Below are 14095 nucleotides of genomic sequence, written 5' to 3'. Positions count from 1 at the left end.
TGCAAGTTTAAACATTTAATTTTTGCTGAAGGACTTGCATCAATCCTATCTTCCATCCAGAAAGTGTTCAAGCCAGAATGCTTCTCAGAAAGACCACCAAGAACTAAGGTTCGTGCAGCAGATCGAGCATTGTCGGCTGTCTCTGCCCAGATGGTACTCAACTGTGTAAATCAATTCAACAGTAACAAAATTCCAGATATTGGGAAATAATCGGATAACTTGTACTGGGTTTATTAAGAATAAAATTGTTTATTTGAAGTTCACTTTGATTATCAATCCGAAGAAAAATAGTGGAGAATGTTATGGAAGTATCAATGGATAGCTTGAAAAAAGCCCTTGTGTAAACTTCAACCAATATTGATTTCTCTGTTTTGTAGGGAGCCATTTCCAAGAATGCAAAAATAATTTCCAAAATGAAATACTCCATGAATATTGAAAATTAGGATCGTACCAGAGTTCGTCTGCTGCACGTGGAGCAAGTTGCACAATGATGAGAGATTGCCGGCTGAAAACTTCAAATTTGATGGGAACCATATCCACAAAACACATGTTTTAAGGTGCCAAAATATGATGATCAAGTATTCTTCCGTCGACAAATGAATTTAATATGGTCCATTTTCAGGCGGACATATCCTAAATTATCTAACTAAATAATTAAATACTAAATGTAAGAAGCTTGAGGATTTGTAAAGTATTTTATGTTACTGACGAATCAGACCTTTATCCTGTCACAATTATAAACAAAGTTTGGTTTCAACGGAGAAACGGAGAGGCAGATTGTGTATGGAGATTACCTTGAATTGAATAAGGATTGACATAGGAATTGCTATGAACTTCTCTCTTTTTGGTGGTGGTGGTGGTGGTGGGATTAAATACCCTGGCTGGAGTGGAAGAGAGTGGAGCAGAGCCGTGTTCATAGCTTCGAGGAGACGGGAGGCGGAATGGACACGTGGCGGGAGGGGATTGAGGTGTCAAATGTAGGAGTTTTTTTAGCAAGAAGGTTTGGTTCAGTTGGTAAGACATATCGCCTTCATTCTCGGATTAAATGTCCGAGTTACTACGATATGAATGGAATACTATTATTGATCATTTTTTTAAATGCCGGGTTTTTTACTTTTAAATATGGCAATAGCTTAAAATGAGTCGATAATCCACCCAACGAATGAGAAAATTCGACAAGAATAGAAGAAATTTTGGAAGTGAAAAAGTAGGATAATGTAATAGAGGCAAAAAAAATATATTACAGGGAAAATGGGTATATTGTTGATCTCTCCGACAGCTGGAAACAGAAATGGATTAGTAACTAGTAACCGTAACATTTTATTTTTAAAATTCTGATTTGGAAAAATTTTCATAAAAAGATTTTTCAATCGGGCTTTTTAATTCCTAGTGGCGCACTTAATTAATTTATTTTGCGAATGTTAAATTTACGTAACATACATGGTAAAGATTATAATTAATATCTTTTGTGAATGTCAAAGTCAATTAATTGGATGTGTAAATGATTAAATAATAAATATTGACTCTTGAGAATTAACATTAAATAGTGTATAGTACCAAAACACATTATCAGTTGTGAATTGACAGTAAACAAAAAAGTCTATTAATAAGTTTGAATCAATCGAAAACTCCCCTTATACAGCGTCCCAGCCGCGGCCCCTGCTCGTCCCAGCAACCTCCAACAACAATTAGTTTATCTCTATTACAAAATCCTCATTACAAACAGATGGTACACCGCTATACCTCAACGAGCTTCACAGACGAGTGAAACTCTTTTAATCGAATAATATCTGCTATAGACACTGATAAACTACCGGATCTCAACTATTCGCTGTATCAATATGAGTTTTGCAGCGGATAGTCACACATTTGCCACCCTCCACAAAGCACCAGACAGGCTGAATCCGCACATAGAGGTTGATAAAATTGTGAGGTCGACAAACTAGACACCGAACATCAGGTCCACAATTTTCGACACCACTGATTTTGCAGGAGTGGCCATGGTTCCAGAAGATTGGCGGGTGTTTGAACTGCCATTCTGCAGATAGTATGGGTATGGAGAGACTTTGAAACCTTTCGACTCCACGTTTCTATTGGAAGGGGCCGGTGGTAATGTCATAAATCCTTTGTTGTTGAGTTTCTCATTTAGTGCTTGGCGCTGCATTGGATCCACCGGCTTGACTCCAATGATGAGAACTCCATTTACTTCCACGCCATTTTTGCTGAGTGCTCGTTGAGCATCTGACCGATTCTACAACAATAATTAAATATGCAATTTAATCAGATCCACTGGTTCATTGAAACTAAGAAACTATTTTACTGAGTTCCAATCAGACCAATCTAACTGGTCGATAACAAGTAGGCTATCGGTGAAGCATGATAAGGTATGATGAGGTCTATAAATACTTTTCCAATCTGTACGCAAGAGCCAGAAATGACCAACAAAACCTCCATGGAAATGCCTACATCTCTATATGCAAAGAATTAATTAGAGAATCCATTTCTTCAACATGAAATTTCTTAAGTCTTTATAATAACTCATTTCCCATGCCTAAAGTGCAGTACAAGACTAATATTTAAGGATTCTAAAATATGCAAGTCAAATGAAGTTGCAAGTAAATTAAAGGTGATTAATTAATAACTGGATGACGATGCAGAAACATGTAAAGTTCAGCAGCAACTTATCAAATAAACAAACCAAAACCACACACCCCACCATAATAACACAGGCAAATGACTGCCAGTACAATCACAAGAACAGTAAAAGGGGACTGGGTGATAGGTCATAACATAAACAGAACAATGTCTGGCATTCTTTGATGAATCGCATGAAAACAAATATTTACAAGTAATAGTAATAAATCAATAAGCATGTATGCTTTCTGAGAGTAAGACGGAACCTGATATAAAATGTGCATCCAATTAGCATCTCTCGGGCCAGGAACATGTTTCAAAATAACCCCACATTTTTCAAACTCCCGCAGTATAAGATTTGTATCAGCAGGCATAAACCTGGACATGAAGTTCGACATAAACATCAAAACTCTAGAACAAAAGTGCTAAGATGAGATTAATAAATGAAACAGTATTTTATTCTGAATGCAACTATACCACAAAGTGGACCATGGGACAACCAAGTAAATGCAGTTGATATATCTAAAATGACTGCTTAAATGTAATTATAAATGCCCAAATTTCCATTGTGTTGTGCACTCAGATACTGGAAGATTCTTAGAGATAGTAGTAGAGTACTAAGAGTAGTTAATGAAAGAAAGCGACAGCAAGTGGAGAAATGAATGGAACTGCAGAAAAACAAAATTGCATCACAGGAGCAGCAGTGAGTATTAAGAGATTTGAACTTGATGCTAAAGAGAGAATGTGCACCAAAATAACAACCCTACATTTTCTAAATTTAACGCCAAATATGTAAATGAATCTAAGGAACTCTGCATTCTTATGCATTTGATATCTAATATCTTTTTAGTCATTCTTAAGAACCTAACCATAAAATGTTCCATTAAGTTCCACTTTAAGAGTCATAAAATAATAAATGAAAAAAAACAAAGAATCAAATCTTACCCATAGACAGTGACCCATTCCTCCTCATTCATGTTTCCATTCATGTTCCCAATAGTTACTAGACTTTTCTTCACCTCAGGCCTTGCAACCTCCCTCGGCGGTGGCAGAGTTATCAAGGCACCAGGTTGAACCACACCTTCCACAGGTGAACCTTTCCCTTTATCTTCTTGCTCGGCACTACCACCAGTCTTGGCAGGTGACCACCAGCTTGAAGTAGCCATAGGGCTCTGCTGACTCTGCTGCGGTGACAGCTTGCTAGCTCCATCATATGATGTGCTTGCATCTGATTTGCTCTTGGGAGTTGAAAGTTCCCTGCCAAAACTTTGCAATGGGGTTCTAGGATCTGATTTTACTTCTGGAGACACTGGATAGTCAGGGATCCCTGATTCTGGAGAAAGATCAAAACGGTCTTCAAGGGTGAAAACGGGAGGAGGAGGAAGATCGGAGTTGGAAAAATTTTCACGCCACAGAGCTGAAACAGCAGCTGCCTGACCGGGGGTCGTGAACTTTCCCCCAGACCGTCGAGATGACACAGGCGTTGCTAAATCTTGAAAAAAAAGGGACTGCCTCCCAGATTTGGGGGTTCTTCGGGCACTTGTACTCATTTTGTCTATGTGCCTCCCTGCATATGCAAAATCTCAAATTACAACCCTGCAATCATTTGCTTGCCATGAAGAGACACAAAAAGGAGTAACACAAAATTAATCTTACTAATTCACAGTACCATCGATCTCTATACCGATTAGGTCATTAGATTATTGTAGAAACTGCATATTATCGATAATTCCCATCCAAATCGTACACATAATGGACTACAACAAAGTTGATAAATGAAAAATTCATGAATCCACGCTCCACAAACTCCATCTAAAAATACGATTATGCATACAAGTATAAAGAAGACCAGTATTTCAAACACAAACATAACATGTGAGCTAAAATAAAGCTAAAACAATTTAAGTACACATCTCATAGAGCCAAAAATTAGATAACAGAAACCCAGAAACATAAATCCCGGCAGCATCTGAATATTTCGAAAAATGTAAATAACAACCAATAGAACCCAATACGTATATGGGCAATAACACGAAATGATAAAAATTTAAAACCTGAATCTGCTAACGGCAAAATGAGTGACAGAAATTCTGGAAGTGGAGGATTTCCCCAAATAGCATTGAGCAAAGCGCAGAGCAAAGATATGAAAAAACCCTAATTTTATTTTAATCTCTAATTTTTTTTCTTTTTTATTTTATAGCGGAACACTGCGCTCAACGCCTAAAATTTTAAAATTTCCGTAGTGACGTAAGTACTGAAATGACCTTCTAGCGCGTCCCGCGCGCGGCTCGCGTTCATCCCGTCCCGTAGCCCGTCCCCAACCCGTCCCATAGCCCGTATCCGCGAGACAAGGGACGCGTCCGCCCGTCACGCGCCCGGGCGACGTGTCGCGCCCCCGATGCATGCGTGACGCCCACTCGCTGGCCCGCTAGTGGGCGTCGTCACGGATGATGCAATAATTCATTTTTTTTAATTCGAATTTTAATAAAAAAAATTTAATTTTCAAACTGTAATATTACCGTTAATTTTTTATTTTCCTTTTTAAATTTTTTTTTACTCTATAAAGAATCATATTTCATACTCATTTCAAACACACAAACACAAACACAAACACAAACACACATCTATTCCTCTCAAACACACAGTGACCCTAATATTACTCCATCCATCCCCAAAGAGTATGAACTTTGGGTTTGACACAGGTTTTAATAAATAAGGAGAAAGTAAGAGAGAGGGGGTGAAAGGGTAGTGGAAATAATATTTGTGGAGAGTGGGGTCCACATTATTATAATGATATAAATGTTAATGGTAATGGTATGAGTTGTAAATAAAATGATTCGTATGAGTAGTATGTTGTTTGAATTTTTAAAAATTAGAAAGTTCATACTCTTTAGGGACAGACGAAAAATGAAATAGTTTATACTCTTTGGGGACGGAGGGAGTATTATAGTAAAAATTAACCGAGACTCCTATTTGCGAATAAACTAAAATGGAAAACGGAACTTCTATTCACAGACGGAGGAGTAATGCCTAAAAAATCATGGTGGGCCATCAACTCCACATACTGTCCAACTCCCAATGAAGGAGTAGTAGTTAATTAATTTTATGGACCGAGTTTTGGGCCGGATCGTAGAAATAATCATGTACTAAAAATATAAAAGAATCCTCAATGTTAATTGGACTAAGATATTTCAGCCATACATCTTGCAAAATGAAAAAAATATTTTTTGTACATAAAGATAACCCGGTTAAATTATGATCAATCCTGTTATTTTAAGAAAATAGTTAACTGTATCATAATTTTAATATTTTTCTTGATTGTTATATGACGAAAAGATCTAGCATATTAGGTGTCTGAATTTATTGACGTGGTATGTACACGTGTAGAAATTAAAGATGTGGCGATACCCCTTTATTTATGTATTTGGTGACCTTCAATAGTCACTTATGGCCATGACTTTTCAGTTCTCATTTACAAATTTGATGGCTCAAATTCTCATAGAAACGAAATTGTTTTTCTATCAATACAGTTAGAAAAAAAAATTATTTAACCATCCGCATTATCTTACTCTTTTGCAATCGAACACGACTACTTATTAAATAGAAGTGTCTTATTAACTGAAATAATTCGAACTCTTAATTTGTTAAATAAATAAGAAGTCTTTTATTAACTAAAATAAGCTTTATTGTTACTTCGTTTAATGGTTCAACTAAAGTTAATTCTCTACCATATTTACTCATAAAGGTATAACTACAAACTATATATATCAGCACAATAAATGATGAGCTAAGATAATATTCAATGATAAAAGCGCCAAAATATCTTGTCACATATAGCCGACAAACAGTAGAAGCTTGTAGAGATCCTCCAAATTATTCTGTTTAATTATATAACTTAGTCAATCACCAAGTTGATAGTGCTAGCTCACAATTTTAATTTTTTTCCTATCATTCAACCCACAATTAGAATTTAATTAGTCCGACAAAATCATGTCATATATGTTCGATCATAGTACAATAATCATAACTGTCAAACACTCAAACTATAGTAACGTTTGGGCATCTAAACTTTAGATTAAACCAGACTCGTAAATTGACGGTTGTCCCTACACACAATACAAGTATTTCCACCGTATTTTTTTCTCACTCATGTTCCTTGAGATGTTTTCTAGGGATCGAGTCACTCACCTTAAAATTGCCAAAGGCGAAACACGTTTATTCTATGAATTCTTTTGAGATGGACGCCAGTAAATAAGATGCAATTTGTTGGTAATTCTCGTCGAACATGTAGTCCTTTACTCACATATTATCGGAATCCATCTTTTTCTGATATGTTTTGGTTCATTAATTTCTTTCCCCATGTTAGAAGTAAGAATCGCTCCTTATTCGTATTCTATGCATCAACACCACTCCCTACCTTTCTCCTGAAGTTACATAACTTTTGTTATTTCTCTATCAAACCACTGATACTATACATAATCAACCAAGAAATTTCCACACCTCCTAAGCTAATTAATTATATTATGAAACTAAATAGAGTAATATACAAGGGATAAAAAGAAGGAAGTTATGGAAATGAAGGTGGAGGCAAGAATAATAACAAATAACATGGAAAGATCCCTAGACATAGACACACTGCCATTCCATTTAGATATATTATCACAACCATCATACTTCATACATAACTCCATGTGCTTCTCTTCCCCCACTTCACATGCATGTCTCTATATACCCCCACCCCACCTCACCCCATACACACTTTATCTACACTTGCATGTATTGATACAACCTAGTTGTATGTATTTGTATTTGTATTTGTATTGTACTCATTTGGGTGCATATACATTGTACTTGCAAGTACATTAGTTTCTACAAGATTAGAAAGGTTAGCCAACTAGTGGCATTATATGTGTTGGAATGTGGGGCTAGCATTTAAATGTTCATTTGGAATTATATGTGGGGTGTTTATTTTCATCTAGTTTAGGTAAATATGTATAGGGATGCTCAAATTAAAACCTATCTCATTTAGCAATTAAAATTAATTTGCATTGTTGTTTTTGTTGTATATAAAGTGAAGGATTGTATTGAGCTATAACATAAAAGTTGAGATAATGACTCTTTATGTAAGATGTGAAACTGATAAAGTTTTAAACTAATTCATTTTCTGACTTAAATATATATATAGAATGGCATAAAAGTTTTATGGGAAGTATTAAATAATTGATATTTAACTCCTTGCACTATGTAAATTAGGCATTTGGCTTTCACTTGCCCATAATTTGGTCCTTCCAATTATTTATATTTGTCAATACTAAGCCCTTGCTTTGATTTTCAACAAATTCTACCACTAGTCCAATTTAGAACCAAATTTCAATAAATTTAAGCATGATTTCTTCAAAAAATATATATAGCAACGGCCCCAGGGGCGGATCTAGTAAGCCCATATGAGGGGCATTTGTCCCACCTCAAATTTTCTACTCCGTATATATATGCCGATTATAAAACTTATTTCTTTTTTTTTCACTAAATGCCCTTCCTCAAATTCTTAAGTTTTCTTCATAGGTAAATTTGCCCCCTTCCCTACAAAATCCTGGCTCCGCCCCTGACGGGCCCCACGGTAGGCAAATGTATAGCAACGGCCGGACATGTCATTTGCCCCAATGTTACTTCCCATCACACCAAAAATATGGCAAAAACAAAACCCCAAAAAATGTCCCCAAAACAAATATTTATACATTTCACATCGTCAATAAACAAAATCTTCATTGTGACTTTTATTATCCATTTGCTCCTAAAAATAATATCGAAATCTTCCCACGTTTGATTGTGGCCGCACTTCCATGCAACTAAACATCGTACACCACACGATGTTCTTCGATTCTCTCTTACTCCTCTCCTAATTAATTAATTACGTTGATTAATCACTGAAATCCATGTTAACGTTTACTTTATTTAATATAAAATTTAGTGATGATTAATTCAAGGAATTAAATAATTAAGCATTAATATTTATAGTATAGGTGCTGACGTGGTGCCCATACTTGTTGGGAATTACATATGGGAAAAAAATCTTGAAAAAAATCACTATTTTTCATGTTTTTTTTATGTTTTCATCTTTTTAATTGTTCGAAGCATTCTTTTTCTGAGGTAAGAATTCAAAGCCAAGGAAACCGTGGGGCGTGAGAACGAAGAAAAGTGCAACTCTTTGGGTGAAGAAAAGTTATCTTGCATTAGTTTTAGTATTGATAAATTTGTCAAAAATCTATAGGCACATGCATTACATCATATTGACTTCCACCACAAGAATATCCAAATATTTAAACTAAATTAAGTACTGTATATAATTATCATCAACAAAAACTAAATAATCAATAAATTTATTAATGTTATACTTAGTTGTCAATTTTATTTATTTTATAATGTTTAATAGAAACAAGTACAATTAAATGATTAGTACAATAACTAGATTGGATATGGAGCTGTTAAAAACTAATGTAAATTTTTTTTATATTTACCCTATGTAGGCAACTTTATTGATAATTATAAACGTGTATAAGTATGTCTAGATACTAGCATAAGGCCATCCGCAATGGGCGGACGATGGCACGCCCGATGGCGCGCATCGTCCGCGCCATTCATCGTCCGCCCCCACTGTGGGTGTGTGGCATAGGCCGCGGACGATAGTCGCGGCCTATGCTTCGGGCGCGACTTAAACCGCGGAAGATGGCCATCGTCCGCGACATCGTCCGCCCCATTGTGAAGGCCGCGGACGATGGCACGCGGTTTCGTTTTTTTATATAAATCTCGTTTCTCATTCAGTTGTGCATACGAACATATCGACTATCTCTCAACATATTCTCTCTCAACATCCAACGAAAATGAATCCCGGCGAAGACACCAATAGTTCTAGTTCGTCTGATTCCGGTCGTTCGATTGACGAAGCATTAGATGCAGCCGTTGTAGAGGCCATGGCGGCATGCTATTCGCAAATGCAGCGCGAGAAGGCGGCGGCTGAGCAAGTCCATCGTCCTATTCGACATAGGACGCATGTCCGACGCAACCACGAGGAAGCTCACAGGCGTCTGGTTGAAGACTATTTTGTCGAACAACGACATCAACGTTCTCAACTCGTCCACCCTCTTCACCGACCAATGTAACGGCAACGGCCCGGCCATAGAGTTCACTGCCAACAGACGCCAATACCATATGGGGTACTACTTGGCCGACGGCATCTACCCACGGTAGCCAGTTTTCCTAAAAACGGTTAGCTGCCCGATTGGTGAGAAGAGGGCTTTATTTGCGCAAAAGCAAGAGGCGGCGCGGAAGGATGTAGAGCGGGCATTTGGGGTGCTCCAATCACGGTGGGCAATTGTGAAAGGGCCGGCTCGTTTCTGGTACAAGGAAGTCATCGCCGATGTCATATATGCGTGCATAATCATGCACAACATGATAGTCGAGAGTGAAGGCGGAAGCATCACCGATTGGAATGACGACGACCGTGCATCTAGCTCTGCCGGCACATCGACCGAGACACCCGATAGAGGGTTACCGTTAGGTTTCGATGAGGTTTTATCTAGGCAGGCCTCAATGCGCAACCAACAGGAGCATGCGCAGCTCATGAGCGACATGATTGAAGAAGTGTGGGCTCGTAACCGCCATCGCTGAGTTTGCGTTTTTTATTATTTCGCATTGTAATGTATTAATTTTTATTAAATGAATGAAGTTTTTAAAATTCGTATTTTAAATGTATTTTAGTTTTTTTTTAATTCGTATGTATTTTGTAAATATTACAAAATTGATGATGTGGCGCGCCTTAGGGCGCCCCACTGCAGCTGGAGAAGGAGGAGGATAAAAATGCTGACGTGGCGCGCCATAGGGCGCGCCTTAGGGCGCCCCACTGATGATGGTCTAAGTAGTAAAAACGATGATAAAGTAATAATGAATCCGCAACAAAAGAAACACGAAGTCGTATTATTACACTATTTGTTTTTTCAGTGAGGTACACAATAAATAGTGGGATTCCTATATTGATTAGCTTCAACATTTTATACATAAATAATTTTGCATTACACATGATAAAACAGTATGAAGCTTTCTTAGGAGCGACATAATAAATGCACTGTTTGTTTTTTTCTGTGTTGTACACAATAAATACTACTAATTGAAAGGTACACCGAAAATAAATTTAAAAGGGAAAACCATATACAAATTCAATTTCTTGAAATCAAAATAAAGTTTTTATAGATTGTATAGGGTTCGGATGCGTTTGTTTGGTAGATAAGATCAACTTAACTAAACGAATTATTTATATGGAGTAGTAAATAGTATTAGTTGTAACTTCCAACATAAAATCTGTAGTGTGTTACCTTAATTAAAGAAGATACAAAACTATATAAACCAGATTATGCTTGAACAATCTCACAAGATCAAGAATGCAAGATTAGTGAAGGGAACATCAATATATTTGAGAGATGGGCTTACATAGTTAATTGAGATAAAAGTGGGATTGCATATTTGATTGAGCTGAAACGGGCATTCATGTGTGACGATGAAACACATGTCTAGCTAATAAGACGTTTCCCTATCTACTAATTAATACTCCATCTGTTCCATAGTAATATAGTCATTTTGTCATTTTGGTACGTTCCATAGTAATAGAGTCATTTCCATTTTTGTCATTTTGGTACGTTCCATAGTAATATAGTCATTTCCCTTTTTAGTAAAAGTCAACACATTTCTCCACACCTACTTTACTCTCTCTTCATCTCTCTACCTTTTTCATTTTCCATTCTATTCTCTTTTTACTTAATTCACCTATCACAATTTTTTAAAATTTTCGTGTCGAAAAGAAACGCATTCATTACTATGAAACGGAGGGAATAATATGCTGCGAAAGTTAGTAAACATAGTCACATGATAAATAAAGAATCATTATTGATGGTATTGAACTTGTAATAATGGAGTGCTCATTTCAGTTGGAAGAAGCTCGGCTAGAAAGGAGTTTGGTAAGCTCGGCTTACCGAGCTGGAACTAGCCTGGAACTAGCCGAGAAGAAGAAGGCAGAAGCTCGGTAAGGAAGCTCGGTAAGGAAGCTCGGCGTTGAGCTGGAATGAGCCGAGAAGGAAGAGTTCGGTTGTAAGCCGAGAAGGAGTTCGGTCTTGAGCCGAGGAAGGAGTTCGGTCTTGAACCGAGGAAGGAGTTCGGTCTTGAACCGAGAAGGAAGAAGCAACCTAGCCGAACTAGCCGTTGGAGCAGCAGTTAGTTAGCTGAGATGTAGCGGTTATTCTTCTTGCTTTCTTGATTCTTCTTGTAGTTAGTTAGTAGCAGTTGCTACTTGATTGTAGAGCTTTAAATAGCTCACCGTGTATGTAGTTTAGAGTAGAGTTTAATCAATAAAGAGTTTTCCAGTTTTCTCTCCAAGATTATCATCTTCAATACTCAAAGTGTGAGTGTGTGTGTTTTCTGCATTGTGTGATCTCATACAACAGTGAGTGTGTGTGTGATCTTATTGAGTGTGTGTAAGCCTTGTGTGTGCGAATCCTAACAAGTGGCGCCGTCTGTGGGAAATGGATATTGAAGTTGATTTGCAAAGGATCAAACGGTTTCAGAGATGGCAGCAAGGCTTGATGCAGAAAAGTTCACAGGCAAGAGTGATTATGGCCTGTGGAAGATGAAGATGAAGGCGGTTTTAATTCAACAAGGCTTGGCGGCAGTTCTTGCAAAACCAGAGGAGAAAGGAAAGGCTCCAGTGCTTGATGAAAAAGCTCAGGCAAAGATGGAGGAGATGCAGCTCAAGGCACATTCTGCAGTGATTCTGTGCCTTGGAGATAAGGTCTTGAGGGAAGTTCAAGAAGCCAAGACTGCGGTGGAGATCTTGGACAAGTTAGATGAAGTTTACTTGGCCAAATCCTTGGCTAACCGGCTGTATCTCAAGAAGAGGCTGTATGCCTATAGTTTTTCTGGAGATAGGTCCATCATTGAGCAGCTAGAGGAGTTCAACAAGATCATTGATGACCTGAGATCTGTTGATGTCAAGATCTCAGATGAGGATAAGGCCATTCTCACATTGAATGCCTTGCCTAGATCGTATGACCAGCTAAGTGATGCAATTATCTATGGAAGAGATAAACCTATCACCTATGCAGAAGTCTATTCAGCCTTGATGGCCAAAGAACTCCAGAAGACAGCCAACAGAGGCTCTGCAAGCTCCAATGTTCAAGCTGCAGAGGCCTTGAATGTGAAGAAGTTCAAGAAGCAGAACTTCAAGAAGAAGTTTGAGGGCCCTAAACCCTCAAGTTCTGATGCTCAGAAGGAAACCAGAGCTTGCTATTGGTGCAAGAAACCTGGACATTTGAAGAAAGATTGTCATGCATGGAAGAGAAAGATGGCCTCTGAGGGACACAATCAATCTGATTGTGTGGAGAGTGCTGATCCCCCGGCTCAACTCATGAATATCAGTGATAGTGGGGTCAGTCATAGGTGGATAATGGACTCGGGGTGCAGCTTCCATATGTGCCCCAATAGAAGCTGGTTTCATGATCTTCAAGAAGCATCGGGTACGGTTGTTCTTGGTAATAATCACATTTGTCAGATCAAAGGAATAGGGAAGGTAAAGCTAAGCCTACAAGATGGCTCTATAAAGATCCTAACTGGGGTGAGGTATATTCCAGAAGTGAAGAGGAACCTCATCTCATTGGGAATGCTGGAGCAGAAAGGGTTCACCATATTGATGAGTCAAGGAAAATTGTTTGTGAAATCTGGAGATGCAGTGATGATGGAGGCTGACAGAGAGCATATTCTCTATTATCTGAAGGCTAAGGCTGTTGATGGAGAAAGCAATGCAGTGTCAGATGATTCCATAATGCTATGGCACAAGAGATTGGGCCACCCAGCTGAAGGAAGCTTGAAAGAACTCATCAAGAAGGGTCTGATCTCTGGAGATTTCAACAAGATGGACCCCTGTGAGCAGTGTATACTTGGAAAGGCTAAGAAGGCACCCTATCCTACAGGTATTCACTCTTCTACAGCCCCTTTAGACTACATACATAGTGATCTTTGGGGGCCTTCACCGGTGTGTTCAATTGGTGGAGGAAAGTATTATCTAGCTATCATTGATGACTATACAAGGAAGTTGTGGGTATATATTCTTAAAGAAAAATCTGAAACACTCACAAAGTTCAAGATATGGTGTAAGGAGGTTGAGCTAGAGAAGGGTAGAAGTGTTAAATGCTTAAGGACAGACAATGGCCTAGAGTTCTTGTCTGCTGAGTTTGATCTGTTTTGTAAAGAGAAGGGTATGAAGAGGCACCGGACTGTTCCTGGTAATCCTCAGCAAAATGGTGTTGTGGAGAGGATGAATAGGACAATCCTAGAGAGGGTGAGGTGCCTACTTCTTGGTTCTGGTTTGAGCAGCAGATTCTGGGGTGAGGCTGTGTATACAGCAGCCTATCTCATCAATAAA

General features: G+C 38.0%; 1 protein-coding gene across 1 annotated transcript; it reads right to left on the bottom strand.

Annotated features, from left to right (window-relative positions):
• Positions 1–1580: 1580 nt before the first annotated feature.
• On the bottom strand, positions 1581–4815 carry LOC121801400 (nuclear pore complex protein NUP35-like). The gene is made up of 4 exons (XM_042200883.1): positions 4689–4815; positions 3580–4201; positions 2901–3012; positions 1581–2251 (listed from the first exon to the last, which is right to left on the bottom strand). Exons 2-4 carry the CDS (start codon positions 4182–4184, stop codon positions 1943–1945), a joined length of 1026 nt encoding a protein of 341 aa, XP_042056817.1. The 5' UTR covers positions 4185–4201; positions 4689–4815; the 3' UTR covers positions 1581–1942.
• Between the last annotated feature and the right edge of the window lie 9280 nt (positions 4816–14095).

The sequence above is a fragment of the Salvia splendens genome, chromosome 4 (genome assembly GCF_004379255.2).
Source record: "Salvia splendens isolate huo1 chromosome 4, SspV2, whole genome shotgun sequence".
In the NCBI taxonomy this organism is placed as follows: Eukaryota; Viridiplantae; Streptophyta; class Magnoliopsida; order Lamiales; family Lamiaceae; genus Salvia; species Salvia splendens.
Note: the sequence above shows the minus strand (reverse complement) of the source record. Positions and strands in the feature narration are given on the sequence as shown.